General features: G+C 44.3%; 1 protein-coding gene across 1 annotated transcript in view; it reads right to left on the bottom strand.

Annotated features, from left to right (window-relative positions):
- The window catches only part of LOC122941477 (germ cell-specific gene 1-like protein), a 61,326-nt gene extending 56,195 nt beyond the window's left edge, over positions 1–5,131 (bottom strand). Inside the window, exon 1 of the mRNA XM_044298783.1 lies at positions 4,781–5,131. Within this exon, the coding sequence (XP_044154718.1) occupies positions 4,781–5,075 (295 nt within the window). The 5' untranslated portion in view covers positions 5,076–5,131. The remainder of the gene's footprint in view (positions 1–4,780) is intronic.
- Positions 5,132–26,194: the final 21,063 nt, after the last annotated feature.

Here is a 26,194-nt window from a genome sequence, read left to right on the forward strand (position 1 = left end):
CCTGCTCTATAAAAATACCACATGATCTAACCTTTCAGATGAACACTGTAAATATCAAAAAATAAAAACGGTGCCAAAACAGCTAATTCTTTCCTTGCCTCACAAAAAGTGTAATATAGACCCACCAAAATTCACCTGTACCCTAAAATAATACCATCAAAACCGCCACCTTATCCCGTAGTTTCCAAAATGGGGTCATTTTTGGGTGTTTTTTTATTATGTAAGCAAAGTGACTTCAGACCTGAACTGGTCCTTAAAAAGAAGGTTTTGGAAATTTTCGAACTTTTAAATTTTTGGAACTTCTAAGGCCCCTTTCACACGGGTGAGTATTCCGCGCGGATGCGATGTGCGAGTTGAACGCATTGCACCAGCACTGAATACGGACCCATTAATTTCTATGGGGCTGTGCACATGAGCGGTGATTTTCCCGCATCACTTGTGCGTTGCGTGAAAATCGCAGCATGCTCTATATTGTGCGTTTTTCACGCAATGCAGGCTCCATAGAAGTGATTGGAGCTGCGTGAAAATCGCAAGCAAGTGCGGATGCGGTGCGATTTTCACTCATGGTTGCTAGGAGATGATCGGGATGGAGACCCAATCTTTATTATTTTCCCTTATAACATGGTTATAATGGAAAATAAGAGCATTCTTAAAACATAATGCATAGTACAATAGCGCTGGAGGGGTTAAAAATTAATAAACAAATTTAACTCCCCTCATCCACTTGGTCGCGTAGTGGATCTCCTCTTCTTTCTACTTTGTTCAGGACCAGGCTAAAGGACCTTTGATGACGTCACTGTGCTCATCACATGGTCCATCACCATGGTAAAAGATAATGTGATGGACCATGTGAGGAGCGCAGTGACGTCATCAAAGGTCCTTTAGCCAGGTCCTGAACAAAGCAGAAAGAAGAGGAGATCCGCTACGCGACCAAGTGGATGAGGGGAGTTAAGTATATTATTTTTTAACCCCTCCAGCCCTATTGTACTATGCATTATGTATTAAGAATGCTCTTATTTTCCATTATAACCATGTTATAAGGGAAAATAAAATCTACACAACACCGAACCCAAACCCGAACTTCTGTGAAGAAGTCCGGGATCGGGTCTGGGTACCAAACATGCTGATTTTTCTCGCGCGCGTGCAAAACGCATTAAAACCCTTTGCAATAGCACAGAAAAATCGTGCATTTTCCCGCAATCCACTCGCATTTTGTCCAGCCCTCACACGCAACGCCCGTGTGAAAGAGGCCTAAACCTTGTAACGTCCCCCAAAATGATCCAAACATGAAGTAGACATATGGGGAATGTAAAGTAGTAACTATTTTTGGAGGTATTACTATGTATTATAGAAGTAGAGAAATTGAAACTTGGAAATTTGCTAATTTTTCCATATTTTTGGTACATTTGGTATTTTTTTATAATTAAAAATGAATTTTTTTGACTCCATTTTACCAGTGTCATGAAGTACAATATGTGATAAGAAAACAGTCTCAGAATGGCCTGGATAAGTCACCACATAAAGTGACACGTGACAGATTTGCTAAAAATGGCCGGGTCCTGAAGGTGAAAAATGGCCGGGTCCTGAAGGTGAAAAATGGCAGGGTCCTGAAGGTGTTAAGCACAATCCGCTTTATGTAATAGTTATACAGGGGGACATGAAGCATTATAACACTGTACACATTATGGCGATGCTCTGTCGGTGTACTCTAGTCACATCCAGAGCTGCATCCCGACCTCCCTCCTGCAGAATGCTCACTCCCTCTGCAGCATTGGGTCTGTAGTACTCTGTACATAGAATATTTTGCACAAGACGTACCTGCCGCAGCTGCGTCACATGTTCTGCTCCAGAGCTGCGTTTAATTTTGCTGGCCTGTCTTGTAGGTGGAGTTTAGTGAAAGCCTGTCGTGTCCACCAGGATGACCAGAGAAGGATCTCACCTGTTGGTCACCCAAGCTGCCATTTTTTTGTGACCCCCCCAGCCACCAATGCCGCAGGGCCTCCTGGTGGTGAATCAGCATTGTGTCACAGTTACACATCAAGAGCACTGTTAGCTCTGCGTGTGCCTCATAGGTAGGCGACAACTACCAGAGGTGGCCATTGCGACATCCACAGGGGTTGTCACTCATCCTACGCATTTACTTTAAGGATTTAACCCCTTCCTTCCTAGCTCCCCCTCTCCTGCTTGTCTCCTGCTTTGGCTGAGTGTCAGCCTAAACTGTAGTTCTTGCATTATATTCAGGGAGTTGGACTATCATACGATGCTGCAGTTAGGATCTCGGATGGGTCGCCGGTCGGGCTCCCCGTGGCTTCCGTCATTTAAAGTGACCAGCGCACTGGTCTATTATAAGTCCTGGTCCCCAGAGGCAGGGAAGGGGGTACATAATGTACTGTCCCTTTAAATACCAGCTCTCATCTATCAGGGTCTATTCGTTATCAATAAGGCCTCTCAATTTCTAAAGCTGCAGAACCCCTCCCCCAGAGCAGCCCTGGTATTAACCCCTTCATGTGCCAGTGGAATAAGCACTTGTAACCCCCACAAACCCATACATAGACACATATGTAGCAGTGCTGAGCGTGCGATATGTAAAAGAACTGAATTCAGCAGATACTGCGGATCTGATTTTTTTTCAGGCACAGAAATGCTGAATTTGTTACAGGAAGGACAGTTGAGTTTGCTGTATATAAAGTAGAGCTGTGTTTGTCTGGTGTATCAGAGCTATGTTTGTCAGATGTAGCAGAGCTTATGACATGTTTTACTTGTGGTATTGTCAGACATATCATAGCTGAATTTGTAATAGACTGCAGAAGCAGCAGGGCTTACTGTGTCACATGTAGCAGAGCTGAGTGTATCAGACGCACAAGAGTTGAATAGGTCATATGTTGTAAGGCCGAGTGTATGAGATGCAGCAGAGCTGAGTGCATGCCCACTGTCCTAGTGAAGTAGCAGTGATAAATATGTCTGATGCAAAAGAGCTCTATCTATAAGATGCAGCAGAGCTAAGTATGTGTCCCGTCAGATGAAGCAGGGCTGAGGGTAACAGATGTAGCATTGCTGAGTCCATGAGATTTAGTATAGCAGAGCCCCGTCAGTCCCACGCAGCAGAGCCGAGTCTAACACATGCAGCAGAGTCGAGTGAGTCTAACACATGCAGCAGAGCCCCGTCAGTCCCACGCAGCAGAGCCGAGTCTAACACATGCAGCAGAGCCGAGTCTAACACATGCAGCAGAGTCGAGTGAGTCTAACACATGCAGCAGAGCCCCGTCAGTCCCACGCAGCAGAGCCGAGTCTAACACATGCAGCAGAGCCGAGTCTAACACATGCAGCAGAGCCGAGTGAGTCTAACACACGCAGCAGAGCCGAGTGAGTCTAACACACGCAGCAGAGCCGAGTGAGTCTAACACACGTAGCAGAGCCGAGTGAGTCTAACACACGTAGCAGAGCCGAGTGAGTCTAACAGACGCAGCAGAGCCGAGTGAGTCTAACAGACTCAGCAGAGCCGAGTGAGTCTAACAGACTCAGCAGAGCCGAGTGTATCAGACGCAGCAGAGCCGAGTGAGTCTAACAGACGCAGCAGAGCCGAGTGAGTCTAACAGACGCAGCAGAGCCGAGTGAGTCTAACAGACGCAGCAGAGCCGAGTGAGTCTAACAGACTCAGCAGAGCCGAGTGAGTCTAACAGACTCAGCAGAGCCGAGTGTATCAGACGCAGCAGGGCCGAGTCTAACACATGTAGCAGAGCCGAGTCTAACACATGTAGCAGAGCCGAGTGTAGCAGACGCAGCAGAGCCGAGTGTAGCAGACGCAGCAGAGCCGAGTGTAGCAGACGCAGCAGAGCCGAGTGTAGCAGACGCAGCAGAGCCGAGTGTAGCAGACGCAGCAGAGCCGAGTGTAGCAGACGCAGCAGAGCCGAGTGTAGCAGACGCAGCAGAGCCGAGTGTAGAAGACGCAGCAGAGCCGAGTGTAGAAGACGCAGCAGAGCCGAGTGTAGCAGACGCAGCAGAGCCGAGTGTAGCAGACGCAGCAGAGCCGAGTGTAGCAGACGCAGCAGAGCCGAGTCTAACACACGCAGCAGAGCCGAGTCTAACACACGCAGCAGAGCCGAGTCTAACACACGCAGCAGAGCCGAGTCTAACACACGCAGCAGAGCCGAGTCTAACACACGCAGCAGAGCCGAGTCTAACACACGCAGCAGAGCCGAGTCTAACACACGCAGCAGAGCCGAGTCTAACACATGTAGCAGAGCCGAGTGTAGCAGACGCAGCAGAGCCTAGTCTAACACATGTAGCAGAGCCGAGTGTAGCAGACGCAGCAGAGCCGAGTGTAGCAGACGCAGCAGAGCCGAGTCTAACACACGCAGCAGAGCCGAGTCTAACACACGCAGCAGAGCCGAGTCTAACACACGCAGCAGAGCCGAGTCTAACACACGCAGCAGAGCCGAGTGTAGCAGACGCAGCAGAGCCGAGTGTAGCAGACGCAGCAGAGCCGAGTGTAACACACGCAGCAGAGCCGAGTCTAACACATGTAGCAGAGCCGAGTGTAGCAGATGGGATGCAGCAGAGCCGGTGTAACACATGTAGCAGAGTCGAGTGTAACACATGTAGCAGAGCCGAGTGTAACACATGTAGCAGAGCCGAGTGTAACACATGTAGCAGAGCCGAGTGTAACACATGTAGCAGAGCCGAGTCTAACACATGTAGCAGAGCCGAGTCTAACACATGTAGCAGAGCCGAGTGTAACACATGCAGCAGAGCCGAGTGTAGCAGACAGGTAGCCACTCACCGTCCCCGCTGACCGTCTCCTCGCAGGACACCCAGATGCCGGCATGGAAGCGCCGCTCCAGGAACTTGTCGTCGCCGGTCTCCCAGGAGTAGTGCACGGCGGCGCTGCCGTTGGAGTCGGAGCCGTTGGCGCGGATGCAGAGCCCCGCCTTCTCCCGGGCGGCCCCGGTGCAGAAGGGTTTGGGCACCTTGCGGACGCCCTGGCACCAGTAGCTGCTGCAGAAGGCGGTGACGGAGAAGAGCAGGGACAGGGAGCTGAGGGTGAGGGCGATGCCGGCTCTCCGCCGCCGCTCCATCCCCAGCACTGCGCCTGCCGGAGGGGAGACGAGCAGCTACTGCCGCCTGCTGGGCCCTCCCCCCGGTGACGGCGTGCGCCTCCTCCCCGTGCGCGACCACCGACCTGCTGACTGCCACCACCGACCTACTGACTGCCACTACAGACCTGCTGACTGCCACTACAGACCACCGACCTGCTGACTGCCACTACAGACCTGCTGACTGCCACTACAGACCTGCTGACTGCCACCACCGACCTGCTGACTGCCACCACCGACCTGCTGACTGCCACTACAGACCACCGACCTGCTGACTGCCACTACAGACCACCGACCTGCTGACTGCCACCGGAGACCACCGACCTGCTGACTGCCACCACCGACCTGCTGACTGCCACCACCGACCTGCTGACTGCCACTACAGACCACCAACCGCACAGCGCGAGCCCTTCTTACAGGATACATTGTTGCTCCAAGAGTCTTCCTCCTTCCATCCGGCTCAGGGACAGTTATCACCCAGCTTTCCCAGGTGCCAGATCTTCTATAGTCAGACTGTCCTCCTCCTAGGAAGGAGTCAGGAGTCCAGGAAAACTGAGTGACAACCAATATCTATTATCTATCTATCTATCTATCTATCTATCTATCTATCTATCTATCTATCTATTATCTATCTATTATCTATCTATCTATCTATTATCTATCTATCTATCTATTATCTATCTATCTCATATCTATTATCTATCTATCTATCTGTCTATCTATCCTTTATTATCTATCTATCTGTCTATTATCTATCTCCTATCTATCTATCTATTATCTATCTATCTATCTATCTATTATCTATCTATTATCTATCTATTATCTATCTATCTATCTATCTATTATCTATCTCTTATCTATCTATCTATCTATCTATCTATCTATCTATCTATCTATCTATCTATCTATCTATCTATCTATCTATTATCTATCTATCTATCTATTATCTATCTATCTCCTATCTATTATCTATCTATTATCTATCTATTATCTATCTATCTATCTATCTATCTATCTATCTATCTATTATCTATCTATCTCCTATCTATTATCTATCTATTATCTATCTATTATCTATCTATCTATCTATCTATCTATCTATCTATCTATTATCTCATATCTATCTATCTATCTCTTATCTATCTATCTATCTATCTATCTATCTATCTATTATCTATCTATCTATCTATTATCTATCTATTATCTATCTATTATCTATCTATCTATCTATCAGCAGAACCAGATACCACAGTGCAGCACAATATACTGCCCCAGCAGAACCAGATACCACAGTGCAGCACAATATACTGCCCCAGCAGAACCAGATACCACAGTGCAGCACAGTATACTGCCCCAGCAGAACCAGATACCACAGTGCAGCACAATATACCGCCCCAGCAGAACCAGATACCACAGTGCAGCACAATATACTGCCCCAGCAGAACCAGATACCACAGTGCAGCACAATATACTGCCCCAGCAGAACCAGATACCACAGTGCAGCACAATATACTGCCCCAGCAGAACCAGATACCACAGTGCAGCACAATATACTGCCCCAGCAGAACCAGATACCACAGTGCAGCACAGTATACTGCCCCAGCAGAACCAGATACCACAGTGCAGCACAATATACTGCCCCAGCAGAACCAGATACCACAGTGCAGCACAATATACTGCCCCAGCAGAACCAGATACCACAGTGCAGCACAATATACTGCCCCAGCAGAACCAGATACCACAGTGCAGCACAATATACTGCCCCAGCAGAACCACATACCACAGTGCAGCACAGTATACTGCCCCAGCAGAACCACATACCACAGTGCAGCACAATATACTGCCCCAGCAGAACCAGATACCACAGTGCAGCACAATATACCGCCCCAGCAGAACCAGATACCACAGTGCAGCACAATATACTGCCCCAGCAGAACCACATACCACAGTGTAGCACAATATACTGCCCCAGCAGAGCCAGATACCACAGTGCAGCACAATATACTGCCCCAGCAGAACCAGATACCACAGTGCAGCACAATATACTGCCCCAGCAGAACCAGATACCACAGTGCAGCACAATATACTGCCCCAGCAGAACCAGATACCACAGTGCAGCACAATATACTGCCCCAGCAGAACCAGATACCACAGTGCAGCACAATATACCGCCCCAGCAGAACCAGATACCACAGTGCAGCACAATATACTGCCCCAGCAGATCCAGATACCACAGTGCAGCACAATATACTGCCCCAGCAGAACCAGATACCACAGTGCAGCACAATATACTGCCCCAGCAGAACCAGATACCACAGTGCAGCACAGTATACTGCCCCAGCAGAACCAGATACCACAGTGCAGCACAGTATACTGCCCCAGCAGAACCAGATACCACAGTGCAGCACAATATACTGTCCCAGCAGAACCAGATACCACAGTGCAGCACAGTATACTGCCCCAGCAGAACCAGATACCACAGTGCAGCACAATATACTGCCCCAGCAGAACCAGATACCACAGTGCAGCACAATATACTGCCCCAACAGAACCAGATACCTCAGTGCAGCACAATATACCGCCCCAGCAGAACCAGATACCACAGTGCAGCACAATATACTGCCCCAGCAGAACCAGATACCACAGTGCAGCACAATATACTGCCCCAGCAGAACCACATACCACAGTGCAGCACAATATACTGCCCCAGCAGAACCAGATACCACAGTGCAGCACAATATACCGCCCCAGCAGAACCAGATACCACAGTGCAGCACAATATACCGCCCCAGCAGAACCAGATACCACAGTGCAGCACAATATACTGCCCCAGCAGAACCAGATACCACAGTGCAGCACAATATACTGCCCCAGCAGAACCAGATACCACAGTGCAGCACAATATACTGCCCCAGCAGAACCACATACCACAGTGCAGCACAATATACTGCCCCAGCAGAACCAGACACCACAGTGCAGCACAATATACCGCCCCAGCAGAACCAGATACCACAGTGCAGCACAATATACTGCCCCAGCAGAACCAGATACCACAGTGCAGCACAATATACTGCCCCAGCAGAACCAGATACCACAGTGCAGCACAATATACTGCCCCAACAGAACCAGATACCACAGTGCAGCACAATATACTGCCCCAGCAGAACCAGATACCACAGTGCAGCACAATATACTGCCCCAGCAGAACCAGATACCACAGTGCAGCACAATATCTTGCCCCAACAGAACCAGATACCACAGTGCAGCACAATATACCGCCCCAGCAGAACCAGATACCACAGTGCAGCACAATATACTGCCCCAGCAGAACCAGATACCACAGTGCAGCACAATATACTGCCCCAGCAGAACCAGATACCACAGTGCAGCACAATATACTGCCCCAGCAGAACCAGATACCACAGTGCAGCACAATATACTGCCCCAGCAGATTCAGATACCACAGTGCAGCACAATATACTGCCCCAGCAGAACTAGATACCACAGTGCAGCACAAAATACCTGCATGGAGGCTGCCCCTAGTGGTGGTCAGTACCATGTGTCTCATTCTCTCCCCCAGATGTCTGTAATTATGATATGGAGAAGGTGACAAAGGAGGTGACACACAGACCACAGCGCTGCCTCATCTCAGCCTCCTGCCTGGTCTTTCAGTGCTCCCAAAAATACTATGCGCCTATTACATCCAGTGATGTCTCCTCTGATGTAGATGCTCCATTTCCTCTTCTTCTCCCTTCATCCCAGATCGCCATGATGGCTTTTTCCAGTCATGGCTTGTCTCTGCAGAGTTTTCCACATGGACATCATCCATCATCCTCTCCCAGCTGGTGCCCCAACATTGTCATCCTGCTGCTGCCCCAATACTGTGCCCCCAATGCTACCAGATAGTACAGTGCAATAATGCGCCTTATTGTACTCCAGTAATAATAATGATCCTGTAGTGTCGCCAGTATTAAAAATACCCCTGCAGTGCCAGTAATAATAATGGTCCTATAGTTCCCCCAGTATTAAAAATACCCCTGTAGTGCCCCCAGTAATGCCCCATATACTGCCCCAATATTAAAAATTCACCCATAGTGATCCCAGTATTATAAATGCCCCCAGTGTCCCCAGTAATGCTCCCAAAGTGACCAAAAAATGTTGTGTTCCTGATGATGATTTATTTTATATATTTGAATTTTTTTTATAACATTATTTTATTTTATATTTTTAGAAACTGATTCAAATTTAAATATTAGGAGCAACAGGGGCGTTACCGTTGCACCTAGAGGCTCTGCTCTCTCTGCAACTGCCGCGCCCTCTGCAATTTGATTGGCAGGTCTAGGTGTGTGTGATGACATTTCCACTGCCTGGTTCTAGGAGCAGAGAGAGCAGAGCCTGTAGGTGTAATGGTAACGCCCCCGTTGCTCCTAGAGACTCATTTGCATATAATAAAGCATCTGCCAAGTGCACATGTAACAGGTCTGACTTTTCTTTTAAATCTTATCTAATAAATTATAAGAAATTATATCTAAAATAATTTGTGTTAAATATGTATTCGTTTATTAAAATCCATTATTAAATTTTCCAGACTTTATTTGAATAACATTAAAATTATGCAAAATCATTTTAGATACTTTTTGTCCTTTTGTAAAAAAATTTGACATGGTATTATATAAAAAAATATTCTATACATAGTGTATCATTTTTGCCATCTCCAAGAGGCATGTTGGATGGAGAGAATTTATAGATTTTATTATTTCCGGTTTCATTGAACTTCTATATGAAAACACGTAGTGGTGATCAATGATGCGGCGTGAACATATGGGTTGTAATTCCAAGGACGTCCACTAGAGGGAGTGATGGAAAAGGATTTTATTCTTCATTATTCTTAATTCTCCTTTTTTAAATGTCCCTTTAAAAAAATGTTCTGTTTTTAATTACAACAGGAGTTTTTTTTTTTAAGTTGCGCTCATGATTAAATAAAACCGTGCGTCTGAGTGGAGGAGTAATAGCCCCTAACGTATTTACTGCTCTTCGATCCGTCCTGGCAGTGACGGAAGAGGCCGTCGCAGGATTCGCATTGTCTAATACGCAGACACTGACGGATTTACAGCGGTTCAATAACACAGAGCTCTCAGGTAATTAAGTGAACCCCCGCATGGAGCCGCAGCAGTCGTTAGCATTTCTGGAGCGCTGTAATGAGATTTAACATTGATGTAATAGCTCCTGTCATGAGAATCGGGGGGAGGGGGGGGGTCAAATCTTAACATCGCCGTCCTGTTTAGAGACCCCTCCCATCTTATACTCTGAAATTTCTAAAAACAACTAAAAGTAGAGTTCCCCTTTAAGTAACGTTTTCAAGTGACGACCAGTCTCAATCACATACCACGTGGGGGCGGGGCCGTGACAACCTCAGCTTCTGTACTGTTAGCTACGCTTGTGGTGGATGGAGCACAAATACGCTTTTTTGTTTTCTTTCTTAAGATGGGCCTGATAGCGACAATGGGCAGCATCTCGCTGATTAGATGGCGGCTTAACGTGGCGGTGGGGCAGCGATGTGGGCGTAGAGGCAGCCACCTGCGATGTCTTTGCAGGTGCTGGAGTTGATCACTTGAAGGGGATCAGTAACCACATTGCATAGAGACCCCAATTAGCGAAGAGACGCCTGCCAAGCGCAACGCGCCGCCTGTCACGCTGGAGAGGGGATATTATTGGAAATCAAAGGCGTCTGCGCTGCGAGCGGAGGAGAAGAATCCTGCATCCCGGCTCTTACCTCACAGCCGGCCGGTGACGCTGAGCTGGCAGAGCGTAATTGGCAGGATTCATACGAAAACTGCGAAGCCACCCCATCACCCACCCGCCATCGCCACGTCTCATCACAGACGCAAGTGATGTGTGTGACAACAGGCTTGAAGGGACAGAAGTAGATGTATTATTAGGACAGGCTGACAACAGTGACACAGAGAAGGAAATAACTGATAACAGGGAGCAATAGATTGTACAGTCACAGTCAGCCTCTCTAGTGTTCTGGTCATGAACCAGGTTGCCCAGGATGAACAGAGCAGATGTGCAGCATGTCCGATTTTGGGTTTACATTTTTTTACAGTTGGCCCAATGCAGTATTTATAAACGTAATGTATAATGGGTGTAGTAGTCCTTGCAGCGCGGCCTCTTTGATGAATGTCTCCGCGGCAAGGCGAGGAGCGGATGAATTGTGCTCATTTGTCAGGCTCTTCCTGCCCCCCGTGTTTGGACGCACGTCCCTTCCCTCCTAGTTAGAGGGCAGCGGACTATGGCGGAGGTGATTTGTATTCACGTCTCCTGAGAAACCGCTGCGAAATGAAGTCAAATTGGAAGTAACATTGAACAACTTCCGTATGTAAATGAGAAACGCGAGGAGGAGGAATCCAGCGGCTGGAGCGCGAGAAAAATCATCACCATCCCCTGTGAAGAGAAAAACCCTCGATTTTACATCTTCCATTAACGGTAAAGCATTGCCACATCTAATAGAGACAGGTAGCTCTGTTCATCCTGCTCTTCCAGGTTCTTGAATAGAATTCCGGACCTGCAGTGAAGACTGACAGACAAGCAGGAAAGAGGAATATAACAGTGCAGCTTTACATGCCATTTAAAACTGAGGGAAGTCTGGGTGACAGTCCGATGGAAAATGTCTCTCTTTTATGGGGTATGTCCCCTTTAAGAGTGGGGTGGAGTCTTGTAATTTGCTGAATACTAAATCTCCAAAGATCTGGAATAAAGTCTTTGCATTAACAAAAATTCCATAGCAAGGTGATTGTTCATAGGACTTGTACCTGAGTGGGGCGCTAGAGAGTCTACAGCCTGATCTGCTATGGAGCGTGAGCTCAGGTCAGCGCTGTATGCACCAACACGTCCACCCCATAAGGTCTTCTCCAAGATTCCCTTAGAGAAATGCGCTCCTCTGCTGATCTGCCGCCACTAAATGTCCCCCTATTCTGAGAAGATTTATGCAGTGTGCTATAGGTTCCCAAATATAGTGGACTGTCAAAGATCTAGATCTAGAGGTGATGACCACGAATGAGGTGTTCTCCGATGAGCTCCTCCATGTAGTGACTGGTGAACCAAAGGCCCTTCTGGTCTGGTCACCAGTCGTTAACATGACTCTAATGAGGATGGAATCATATAAGATCTTGACTTGGTGGAACGTCATAAGATTGTTCTAGATCAGCAGTGATACACGGTATTCAGATTATCTCTGTTCCATCCTGATATGTAAGTATAGGACATAGATTTAAATGATGAGTGTTGTAGTCGCATGCTGATGTGACCCCAACATGTCAAGGATGCCTCTTCAACGCCTCGTCCTTTATGAATAGCTTTCGTTGCTGTCTGGTGTTGGAGGAACAATTTATCTGAATGAAGAACATTTCTAGGACAGGAAAACCTTGACAAGCTCCGGAGATTCATCTGATCCTGAACCAGTGGTGATTAACTCCATGTTGTACTTGTCTCTGTTTTTGATACATCGACAACCTCCATCATGCTGGAAGTAGTAGTTTGAATGCAGCTAATAGTTCCAGATCACTATGTTACGGAGAAGTTTCTGAACTTGAATTGGTTAGGTGACTTCACATCAATTTGACCCACTATCTAGTTCTCCTTGTTGAGTGACCTGGCTCTATTGAACTAAACCTAGATCATTTAAGGGTTCTAGATTCTTTTCTGCCAGACCACAGTGGGGTCTTGGACCTTGGAAGCCAATGAGAACTAGTTGGCACATCTAGAACTTAAATTGTTAATGGATCTTCAATTGTTCTTCCATGCTCCACTCATCAGGGCATTAGGGATATCCACCACCTTGGGGAACTAGGGGGCAACCACCAGTGAACCTCTTTGCCCAGGCTGGCTCTTCTGATTGGCTGTGTTCAGCATTTTATAGTTTTGCCCCTGGCAGTCACTATTAAAAAATAGTGGTCCTATACAGACCTCAAGAGGTGAAGTAGATAGACATATGAGTCAGCTTCACAGTTGAAGTCTAATGATGGTTCAAGGGACAGAACTTCCCGAGCCTATCATGGTGAGTTAAAGGGGTTATCCAACATTATATCAGACCTCAGAGAGTAGCCAACCCTTGGTGGTTTAATCATACTTACCAGGTTCTCGCTGCAACAGCCATGGTTGGCAACAGGGGTCAAATGCTCGCCCGTCAATAGGATGTTGACATCAGGGAGATGAAGAGCCAACCGGGGCACGATAGAGACCAAACCCAGCAGTGGGGACCAGGTAGGTGTGATCACCACCTTGGGTCAGTGACGCTGTGAAGACTGATATAATATTGGACAACCCCTTTAAAAGAGTTGTTGGCACAGCTGTTTCCATGACTACTAAGCACTGCAGTGGAGAATTCCATATCTATAGCCACCCCCCTACATGCTGATAAGAAGGGGATCAGGTAGGTAATGGGGGCAAAAGAAGAGATGGCAGAACCCAGGAGCCTCCATCAACTGAAATCTGACCCTAAATAAATCAGAGTAGATATTCTGTTGTGAACCTTGTCTGGGACATAGGAGGCAGTATTATAGTAGTTATATTCTTGTACATAGGAGGCAGTATTATAGTAGTTATATTCTTGCACATAGGAGCAGTATTATAGTAGTTATATTCTTGTACATAGGAGCAGTATTATAGTAGTTATATTCTTGTACATAGGAGCAGTATTATAGTAGTTATATTCTTCTACATAGGAGTAGTATTATAGTAGTTATATTCTTGTACATAGGAGCAGTATTATAGTAGTTATATTCTTGTACATAGGAGCAGTATTATAGTAGTTATATTCTTGTACATAGGAGCAGTATTATAGTAGTTATATTCTTGTACATAGGAGCAGTATTATAGTAGTTATATTCTTGTACATAGGAGCAGCATTATAGTAGCTATATTCTTGTACATAGGAGGCAGTATTATAGTAGTTATATTCTTGTACATAGGAGCAGTATTATAGTAGTTATATTCTTGTACAGAGGAGCAGTATTATAGTAGTTATATTCTTGTACATAGGAGCAGTATTATAGTAGTTATATTCTTGTACATAGGAGCAGTATTATAGTAGTTATATTCTTGTACATAGTAGGCAGTATTATAGTAGTTATATTCTTGTACATAGGGGCAGTATTATAGTAGTTATATTCTTGTACATAGGAGCAGTATTATAGTAGTTATATTCTTGTACATAGGAGCAGTATTATAGTAGTTATATTCTTGTACATAGGAGGCAGTATTATAGTCGTTATATTCTTGTACATAGGAGCAGTATTATAGCAGTTATAGTCTTGTACATAGTAGGCAGTATTCTAGTAGTTATATTCTTGTACATAGGAGGCAGTATTCTAGTAGTTATATTCTTGTATATAGGAGCAGTATTATAGTAGTTATATACTTGTACATAGGAGGCAGTATTATAGTAGTTATATTCTTGTACATAGGAGGCAGTATTATAGTAGTTATATTCTTGTACATAGGAGCAGTATTATAGTAGATATATTCTTGTACATAGGAACAGTATTATAGTAGTTATATTCTTGTGCATAGGAGGCAGTATTATAGTCGTTATATTCTTGTACATAGGAGACAGTATTATAGTAGTTATATTCTTGTACATAGGAGGCAGTATTATAGTAGTTATATTCTTGTACATAGGAGCAGTATTATAGTAGTTATATTCTTGTACATAGGAGCAGTATTATAGTAGGTATATTCTTATACATAGGAGCAGTATTATAGTCTTTATATTCTTGTAAATAGGAGGCAGTATTATAGTAGTTATATTCTTGTACATAGGAGCAGTATTATAGTAGTTATATTCTTGTACATAGGAGACAGTATTATAGTAGTTATATTCTTGTACATAGGAGCAGTATTATAGTAGGTATATTCTTGTACATAGGAGCAGTATTATAGTCTTTATATTCTTGTAAATAGGAGGCAGTATTATAGTAGTTATATTCTTGTACATAGGAGCAGTTTTATAGTAGTTATATTCTTGTACATAGGGGCAGCATTATAGTAGTTATATTCTTGTACATAGGAACAGTTTTATAGAAGTTATATTTTTGTACATAGGGGCAGTATTATAGTAATTATATTCTTGTACATAGGAGCAGTATTATAGTAGTTATATTCCTGTACATAGGAGGCGGTATTATTGTAGTTATATTCTTGAACATAGGAGGCGGTATTATAGTAGTTATATTCTTGTACATAGGAGCAGTATTATAGTCTTTATATTCTTGTACATAGGAGGCAGTATTATAGTAGTTATATTCTTGTACATAGGAGGCAGTATTATAGTAGTTATATTCTTGTACATAGGAGGCAGTATTATAGTAGTTATATTCTTGTACATAGGAGCAGTATTATAGTAGTTATATTCTTGTACATAGGGGCAGTATTATAGTAGTTATATTCCTGTACATAGGAGACAGTATTATAGTAGTTATATTCTTGTACATAGGAGGCAGTATTATAGTCTTTATATTCTTGTAAATAGGAGGCAGTATTATAGTAGTTATATTCTTGTACATAGGGGCAGTATTATAGTAGTTATATTCCTGTACATAGGAGACAGTATTATAGTAGTTATATTCTTGTACATAGGAGGCAGTATTATAGTAGTTATATTCTTGTACATAGGAGGCAGTATTATAGTAGTTATATTCTTGTACATAGGAGGCAGTATTATAGTCTTTATATTCTTGTAAATAGGAGGCAGTATTATAGTAGTTATATTCTTGTACATAGGGGCAGTATTATAGTAGTTATATTCCTGTACATAGGAGACAGTATTATAGTAGTTATATTCTTGTACATAGGAGGCAGTATTATAGTAGTTATATACTTGTACATAGGAGGCAGTATTATAGTAGTTATATTCTTGTACATAGGAGGCAGTATTATAGTAGTTATATTCTTGTACATAGGAGGCAGTATTATAGTAGTTATATTCTTGTACATAGGAGCAGTATTATAGTAGTTATATACTTGTACATAGGAGGCAGTATTATAGTAGTTATATTCTTCTACATAGGAGGCATTATTATAGTAGTTATATTCTTGTACATAGGAGCAGTATTATAGTAGATATATTCTTGTACATAGGAGGCAGTATTATAGTAGTTATATTCTTGTACATAGGAGCAGTATTATAGTAGTTATATACTTGTACATAGGAGCAGTATTATAGTAGTTATATTCTTGTACATAGGAGGCAGTATTATAGTAGTTATATTCTTGTACATAGGAGCAGTATTATAGTAGTTATATTCTTGTACATAGGAGGCAGTATTATAGTAGTTATATTCTTGTACATCGGAGGCAGTATTATAGTCTTTATATTCTTGTAAATAGGAGGCAGTATTATAGTAGTTATATTCTTGTACATAGGGGCAGTATTATAGTAGTTATATTCCTGTACATAGGAGACAGTATTATAGTAGTTATATTCTTGTACATAGGAGGCAGTATTATAGTAGGTATATTCTTATACATAGGAGCAGTATTATAGTCTTTATATTCTTGTAAATAGGAGGCAGTATTATAGTAGTTATATTCTTGTACATAGGAGCAGTATTATAGTAGTTATATTCTTGTACATAGGAGACAGTATTATAGTAGTTATATTCTTGTACATAGGAGCAGTATTATAGTAGTTATATTCTTGTACATAGGAGCAGTATTATAGTCTTTATATTCTTGTAAATAGGAGGCAGTATTATAGTAGTTATATTCTTGTACATAGGAGCAGTTTTATAGTAGTTATATTCTTGTACATAGGAGTAGTATTATAGTAGTTATATTCTTGTACATAGGAGCAGTATTATAGTAGTTATATTCTTGTACATAGGAGCAGTTTTATAGTAGTTATATTCTTGTACATAGGAACAGTTTTATAGAAGTTATATTTTTGTACATAGGGGCAGTATTATAGTAATTATATTCTTGTACATAGGAGCAGTATTATAGTAGTTATATTCCTGTACATAGGAGGCGGTATTATTGTAGTTATATTCTTGAACATAGGAGGCGGTATTATAGTAGTTATATTCTTGTACATAGGAGCAGTATTATAGTCTTTATATTCTTGTACATAGGAGCAGTATTATAGTAGTTATATTCTTGTGCATAAGAGGCGGTATTATAGTAGTTATATTCTTGTACATAGGATTGGTATTATAGCAGTTATAGTCTTGTACATAGGAGCGGTATTATAGCAGTTATATTCTTGTACATAGGAGCAGTATTATAGTAGTTATATTCTTGTACATAGGAGCAGTATTATAGTAGTTATATTCCTGTACATAGGAGCAGTATTATAGTAGTTATATTCTTGTACATAGGAGCAGTATTATAGTAGTTATATTCTTGTACATAGAAGGCAGTATTATAGTAGTTATATTCTTGTACATAGGAGGCAGTATTATAGTAGTTATATTCTTGTACATAGGAGCAGTATTATAGTAGTTATATTCTTGTACATAGGAGGCAGTATTATAGTAGTTATATTCTTGTACATAGGAGGCAATATTATAGTAGTTATATTCTTGTACATAGGAGGCAGTATTATAGTAGTTATATTCTTGTACATAGGAGCAGTATTATAGTAGTTATATTCTTGTACATAGGAGCAGTATTATAGTAGTTATATTCTTGTACATAGGAGCAGTATTATAGTAGTTATATTCTGTACATAGGAGCAGTATTATAGTAGTTATATTCTTGTACATAGGAGCAGTATTATAGTAGTTATATTCTTGTACATAGGAGCAGTATTATAGTAGTTATAATCTTGTACATAGGAGGCAGTATTATAGTAGTTATATTCTTGTACATAGGAGGCAGTATTATAGTAGTTATATTCTTGTACATAGGAGCAGTATTATAGTAGTTATATTCTTGTACATAGGAGGCAGTATTATAGTATTTATATTCTTGTACATAGGAGCAGTATTATAGTAGTTATATTCTTGTACATAGGAGCAGTATTATAGTAGTTATATTCTTGTACATAGGAGCAGTATTATAGTAGTTATATTCTTGTACATAGGAGGCAGTATTATAGTAGTTATATTCTTGTACATAGTAGGTAGTATTATAGTAGTTATATTCTTGTACATAGGAGCAGTATTATAGTAGTTATATTCTTGTACATAGGAGCAGTATTATAGTAGTTATATTCTTGTACATAGGGGCAGTATTATAGTAGTTATATTCTTGTACATAGGGGCAGTATTATAGTAGTTATATTCTTGTACATAGGAGCAGTATTATAGTAGTTATATTCTTGTACATAGGGAACAATATTTAAAGGCTATGTACACCTTTGGGGGCAAATGGTCTTTATTAACAATATGGAATCCTTTTTTCTGTACAGAGCTGACATTCTCTACTAGCTGCTGGTGGATTTTCTGTCTTTTCCGGCATCTGAGGAGCAGATGGACTCCTTGTATTTGCTCTCTCACATTATAATCCTTCAGTAAAGCTAAATCCTTTTCTTATTTGATAAGAATGTGGCTTAAATAATTGTTGATGACTTCTCAGTAGTTTAGAGATAAGGGCTATTAGATGACGCCACAAAGTGAACGTACCAGTCACACCGTTAGTAAAACAGTTAACCCTTTAAGAGCTCAATATTTTTAATAAAGCCCAATTGAAAATATGATTTTTAGCCAAACATCAGTAAAAATTTAGTCCAAAGGTGTACATAGCCTTTAAGTTTTAAATACTAAAAAATTGTATGTGGTATTTATTTGTGGTTCGGTGTTGCGGTGATGTTCTCCTCTGGTGTATGACGTATACCTGTACTCAGTACGGTACATTATAGTCTTGTCTCTCATGTCTCATTCCCTTTCCTATGTATTGTCTTGTCTAATCCTCCTGTCCTCTGCTCCGATGATGTCACTGTGAGGTTGGAGATGTGAAGAACACGTTCTCTTCTCATAAGATAAATATTTACATCTTGGCGACATTTGATTACGGAACGGGTGGAGGGACATTCACTTTTAGTTCCTTGGTTCTCGTGCCATCTGCTCTAAACAACGTTGCGTGGTAATCCAGCTGTTGGCTGCAGTATTTGTTACGTTTTTTTCTCTCAGGTGATTGTTAGATATGTAGAACATTGAAAAAACTAGTAGAAGACCGCGGCCGTGAAATGAGCAGATTATAATCGGGCTTCGGGATGTCCACTGCCACCAACGTACAACTGAAAAGACAAAACAGGAATAACGTAATCCAGGCCTGTTTAATCTGCCATGGTCCTAGCTGTGTCTAGAAGTTCTGGAGAAAGGGATTGTGGATCACCAGAAGCCTGTCTCCTGAATGAGAGTGCCACTACGAAATCTGCTCAAACACCTACGCATCCTCCATTGTCACCTGCTGAGCCCTGTATCCGAACATAGTGAGAAAAGGAGTTCAGGTGCACCCTACCCAGGGGTACACCCAGACTTTATGCTGCCTGAGGCGAAAACTGTAACGACCCCCCGTGCCAATTTCTTAACCTAAACCCTTTGCCACAATAAAAGTGCTCATTGCCCATGGCCCTTCTGCTGCCCGCCTCTTGCCCCTTCCTGGTGCTGCCCGAGAGTGATCACCTAACCTGGCCTCATTGGTGGTGCACCCCTGACCCCACCACGGCCGCAATGTGAAAGCAAACAAGGACTACAAGTAGCAGCATATTGCTCCATGCAGAAGGGAACATGCAAACTTGAATAAATGTAAACTTCATGACTGCTGTAATTACTATATGAAAATCAGAAGCTCTTTGTGCACAGTTTTGCGGTGGCTTCCAACAGATGGGACCTTCACTATCAGACTCTCCTCTTCTGGGCTTTTGACCTAAAAAGTTTAAGGCAATGTAGAGTCCAGCTATCCAGCTCCATTTTCTACATTTAGGATGTCAGGATACTAAAGTCATGATCATAGTCTCATCTTTGTGTACAATAACAGCAAAATTGTTCTGTCCTGATTATAAACCACTTCCCTACCGCCGTACGACTATGTACACTAGCGATAGAGTCTTTAAAGATGGTGCCCTCTGAAGAGCGGAGCAGGCACTATCGCTGTTGGGTGCCTGCTGTGTCATCCCATCAGATACCTGGATCTAATGTCTGTGATCGGCGATAATGCCATTCACAGACATTTCAACCCTGAAAGGTAAAAAAAGAAAAACTTGGAAGCGGGAATTTCCTGGGCAGGAAAGCCTTCCCTTCCCTCAAAAAAATTCTCAGTTTTTTCATTGCTTTACCAAAGAATTGAATAAACATTGATCATAACGTCATATGCCCCTCAAAATCACATGAATAAAAACTACACATTGTCGTACAAAAAATAAGCCCTACAACAGCTCGGTAGACATAACTATAAAAAAAGTTATAGGGTTTAGAATATGGTGCTGAAAAGAAAAAAAAAAATTCCTAAGTTTTTGTGTTTCTTTGTGTCAGTATTAAAACACAAGAAAAACAATATAAATGTGGCATCACTGTAATCGTACTGACCCCGAGAGTGATTGGAACAGGTCAGTTTTGGCACATATTGAACGCCATAAAAACAAAACCATAAAACCTTTAGGTAGCTACCCTGTAAGTCAATGTCCGACCCATTAGAGTCTTCAAATGTCACTAGAGATGTTAGCTATTCCAGAAACTCATCCATGATAGGTGGCTCTAGAGACAGTTTCTTCCATCTAGAGAAGAGCTCATTTGCATACCTTTTCGCCATGCACCAGTTGGATCTCCTCAATGAGAACCAGTAACCCCTCCCCTGATTAGATTTCTCAATATCTTAAGAGGATGACATCAGTCGGGACAGGGTTCTAGACTCTTCTAGAACTCCAATGACGAGCTGAACGTCCCATAGTTAATGTGCTCCTCACCCCAGGCTCCAGCCTGCAGGATTTTGTGGTTTCTAGACATCACATTATAATTTATGGACTCCTTTCACCCCTCCTGCACCCATTCTTCAGGCTCACGTTCGATGATAAGCAACCTTAAGCCCATAATAATTTAATGTTTTTCTGCAGACGGTTCTCTTAAATAGGATTTATGGAGGGGTCTAATGGATCCTCCTCTCAAACATCTTCTCAGCTTCAGACTGTAAATTAAGAGCATTGCTGGTTTAGCCGTACATTTCTGTATTTTTTTAGGATAAAACTAAGTATAACGCCCCATTAACCCTGGAAAATATTAATTACAGGACTTAATAATGCAAATCAGGTGAGGAGCTTCTCCCAGGTGCACGCCCATGAGGAACAGGTCCTCTGCAAATCTGCCCGATCTGCTGCATGTTGCTCTGGTCTGACCTCTATCAGCCCTCACATTTTTGCATATGTTGTTGGACATGAAAGTGAAGGATAATTATATACATTTATTAAGCGATGGACCAGTATGAGATATACAGGAGCCCCCAGAACCCCTCATATATTACATATGTATATGAAACTGAAGTTACAGACCACCAGGTCAGCACTGTCTTCCTCACCCTCAGTAGATACCTAGCTACAGCACTGTTCACCCTCATATTCCTGAATAGAATAAAAGAACTGCAGTGAAGACTGACATACTTGCAGAATAGCAAAATAAAGAAGCAAATGGGATATAAATCTCTATATAAATATGCAGACTTGGCATTCCGGGGCTTAACTGGTCGACAACCCCTAAAATGCAGTAAAAAGAAGTCATTGTTGGATAATATCCAGTCCCCGAGCATCTGTAATTCATTTATAATGTACTTTTTTGGGGGCTAGACGAGCTCATTAATGCCCCCCTCCTGCCCCCGTTTCAATGGTTTGGTCCTCTATAATACAACCATTACTAGTCAGACTTTGGTGTCTGCACCATAAAGCAGCCCGGAATGTATCTACCGGTGATTTATACGGAAAGTTCTGCTGCTTGTTCTGGGCTTGGAACCGGATATTGTCTGCAGTTCTCGCGTTCGAAATGTCACTGACAATAAATCAGAGCAGAGTATTACCTCTGTACAAGCGCTGATAGATTGTATGTGTCCTGCGTGTCCGCAATACGCTATATACTAAGGGAAAAGAAATGTGTATAGCCAATACTCTCCTCTACTGAAATCCTCTGCACTGCTGGAAACACCCTGCTTCTTCCACTATATAACTCTCATCCTGTGACCTCCACAAGATCAGTACACTCCTCTCCTGAAATCCTCTGTGCTGCTGGGAGGACCCTGTTCCTTCCACTATGTAACAATCAGCCTGTGACCTCCACAAGATCAGCACACTGCTCTCTGAAATCCTCTGTGCTGCTGGGAGGACCCTGCTCCTTCCACTATGTAACTCTCAGCCTGTGACCTCCACAAGATCAGCACACTCCTCTCCTGAAATCCTCTGTGCTGCTGGGAGGACCCTGTTCCTTCCACTATGTAACTATCAGCCTGTGACCTCCACAAGATCAGCACAATCCTCTCCTGAAATCCTTTGTGCTGCTGGGAGGACCCTGCACCTTCCACTATGTAACTCTCATCCTGTGACCTCCACAAGATCAGCACACTCCTCTCCTGACATCCTCTGTGCTGCTGGGAGGACCCTGCTCCTTCCACTATGTAACTCTCATCCTGTGACCTCCACAAGATCAGCACACTCCTCTCCTGACATCCTCTGTGCTGCTGGGAGAACCCTGCTCCTTCCACTATGTAACTCTCAGTCTGTGACCTCCACAAGATCAGCACACTCCTCTCCTGACATCCTCTGTGCTGCTGGGAGAACCCTGCTCCTTCCACTATGTAACTCTCAGCCTGTGACCTGCACAAGATCAGCACACCCCACTCCTGAAATCCTCTGTGCTGCTGGGAGGACCTGCTCCTTCCACTATATAACTCTCATACTGTGACCTCCACAAGATCAGCACCCTCCTCTCCTGAAATCCTCTGTGCTGCTGGGAGGACCCTGCTCCTTCCACTATGTAACTCTCAGCCTGTGACCTCCACAAGATCAGCACACTCCTCTCCTGAAATCCTCTGTGCTGCTGGGAGGACCCTGCTCCTTCCACTATGTAACCCTCATCCTGTGATCTCCACAAGATCAGCACACTCCTCTCCTGAAACCCTCTGTGCTGCTGGGAGGACCCTGCTCCTTCCACTATGTAACTCTCAGTCTGTGACCTCCACAAGATCAGCACACTCCTCTCCTGACATCCTCTGTGCTGCTGGGAGAACCCTGCTCCTTCCACTATGTAACTCTCAGCCTGTGACCTGCACAAGATCAGCACACCCCACTCCTGAAATCCTCTGTGCTGCTGGGAGGACCTGCTCCTTCCACTATATAACTCTCATACTGTGACCTCCACAAGATCAGCACCCTCCTCTCCTGAAATCCTCTGTGCTGCTGGGAGAACCCTGCTCCTTCCACTATGTAACTCTCAGCCTGTGACCTCCACAAGATCAGCACACTCCTCTCCTGAAATCCTCTGTGCTGCTGGGAGGACCCTGCTCCTTCCACTATGTAACCCTCATCCTGTGATCTCCACAAGATCAGCACACTCCTCTCCTGAAATCCTCTGTGCTGCTGGGAGGACCCTGTTCCTTCCACTATGTAACTATCAGCCTGTGACCTCCACAAGATCAGCACAATCCTCTCCTGAAATCCTTTGTGCTGCTGGGAGGACCCTGCTCCTTCCACTATGTAACAGTCTGTGACCTCCACAAGATCAGCACACTCCTCTCCTGGAATCCTCTGTGCTGCTGTGAGGACCCTGCTCCTTCCACTATGTAACTCTCATCCTGTGACCTCCACAAGACCAGCACACTCCTCTCCTGAAATTCTCTGTGCTGCTGGGAGGACCCTGGTACTTCCACTATGTAACTCCCAGCCTGTGACCTCCACAAGACCAGCACACTCCTCTCCTGAAATCCTATGTGCTGCTGGGAGGACCCTGCTCCTTCCACTATGTAACTCTCATTCTGTGACCTCCACAAGATCAGCACACTCCTCTCCTGACATCCTCTGTGCTGCTGGGAGGACCCTGCTACTTCCACTATGTAACTCCCAGCCTGTGACCTCCACAAGATCAGCACACCCCTCTCCTGAAATCCTCTGTGCTGCTGGGAGGACCCTGCTCCTTCCACTAAGTAACTCTCAGTCTGTGACCTCCACCAGATCAGCACACTCCTCTCCTGAAATCATCTGTGCTGCTTGGAGGACCCTGCTCCTTCCACTATGTAACTCTCACCCTGTGACCTCCACAAGATCAGCACACTCCTCTCCTGAAATTCTCTGTGCTGCTGGGAGGACCCTGCTCCTTCCACTATGTAACTCTCACCCTGTGACCTCCACAAGACCAGCACACTCTTCTCCTGAAATCCTCTGTGCTGCTGGGAGGATCCTGCTCCTTCCGCTATGTAACTCTCACCCTGTGACCTCCACAAGATCAGCACACTCCTCTCCTGAAATCCTCTGTGCTGCTGGGAGAACTCTGCTCCTTCCACTATGTAACTCTCAGCCTGTGACCTCCACAAGATCAGCAGACTCCTCTCCTGAAATCCTCTGTGCTGCTGGGAGGACCCTGCTCCTTCCACTATGTAACCCTCATCCTGTGATCTCCACAAGATCAGCACACTCCTCTCCTGAAATCCTCTGTGCTGCTGGGAGGGCCCTGTTCCTTCCACTATGTAACTATCAGCCTGTGACCTCCACAAGATCAGCACAATCCTCTCCTGAAATCCTTTGTGCTGCTGGGAGGACCCTGCTCCTTCCACTATGTAACTCTCATCCTGTGACCTCCACAAGACCAGCACACTCCTCTCCTGAAATCCTCTGTGCTGCTGGGAGGACCCTGCTCCTTCCACTATGTAACTCCCAGCCTGTGACCTCCACAAGACCAGCACACTCCTCTCCTGAAATCCTTTGTGCTGCTGGGAGGACCCTGCTCCTTCCACTATGTAACTCTCATTCTGTGACCTCCACAAGATCAGCACACTCCTCTCCTGACATCCTCTGTGCTGCTGGGAGGACCCTGCTACTTCCACTATGTAACTCCCAGCCTGTGACCTCCACAAGATCAGCACACCCCTCTCCTGAAATCCTCTGTGCTGCTGGGAGGACCCTGCTCCTTCCACTAAGTAACTCTCAGTCTGTGACCTCCATCAGATCAGCACACTCCTCTCCTGACATCCTCTGTGCTGCTGGGAGGACCCTGCTCCTTCCACTATTTAACTCTCACCCTGTGACCTCCACAAGATCAGCACACTCCTCTCCTGAAATTCTCTGTGCTGCTGGGAGGACCCTGCTCCTTCCACTATGTAACTCTCACCCTGTGACCTCCACAAGACCAGCACACTCCTCTCCTGAAATCCTCTGTGCTGCTGGGAGGATCCTGCTCCTTCCGCTATGTAACTCTCAGCCTGTGACCACCACAGGATCAGCACACTCCTCTCCTGAAATCCTCTGTGCTGCTGGGAGGACCCCGCTCCTTCCACTATGTAACTCTCAGCCTGTGACCTCCACAAGTTCAGCACACTCCTCTCCTGAAATCCTCGGTGCTGCTGGGAGCGCCCTGCTCCTTCCTCTATGTAACTCTCAGCCTGTGACCTCCACAAGATCAGCGCACTCCTCTCCTGAAATCCTCTGTGCTGCTGGGAGGACCCTGCTCCTTCCACTATGTAACTCTCAGCCTGTGACCTCCACAAGATCAGCACACTCCTCTCCTGGAATCCTCTGTGCTGCTGTGAGGACCCTGCTCCTTCCGCCATATAAGTCTCAGTCTGTGCCCCTGAGTGTTTTTGTATTATTTCTGGTACAGATGACAGTGGTTGTGCGGTCATCGGTTCACACTGGGCGGTGCGGGCTCTCATCATCCGTGCTGTGTCTACATTTGTCTCCCACTTATTTCAGGTAATAATTTTGACGTTTTTAGCTCTGGTTGCGTCACTGAAGAACTTTTAGACCCTGACGGGAAATCCCAGCGCTGGGCTCTGATTGGATAAAAGTCTGTAGAGAACAGGAACAGGGCGAGCGAGTGTCTGGAGGCTCAGACTGAGTGCACGGGGGCGGCATCTCCCCACACGTCCTAAAAACTTCTATAAACTTGTGTCCAGTCCAGGAATGCGCTCACCCT

Source organism: Bufo gargarizans, chromosome 6 (assembly GCF_014858855.1).
Source record: "Bufo gargarizans isolate SCDJY-AF-19 chromosome 6, ASM1485885v1, whole genome shotgun sequence".
Classification (NCBI taxonomy): domain Eukaryota; kingdom Metazoa; phylum Chordata; class Amphibia; order Anura; family Bufonidae; genus Bufo; species Bufo gargarizans.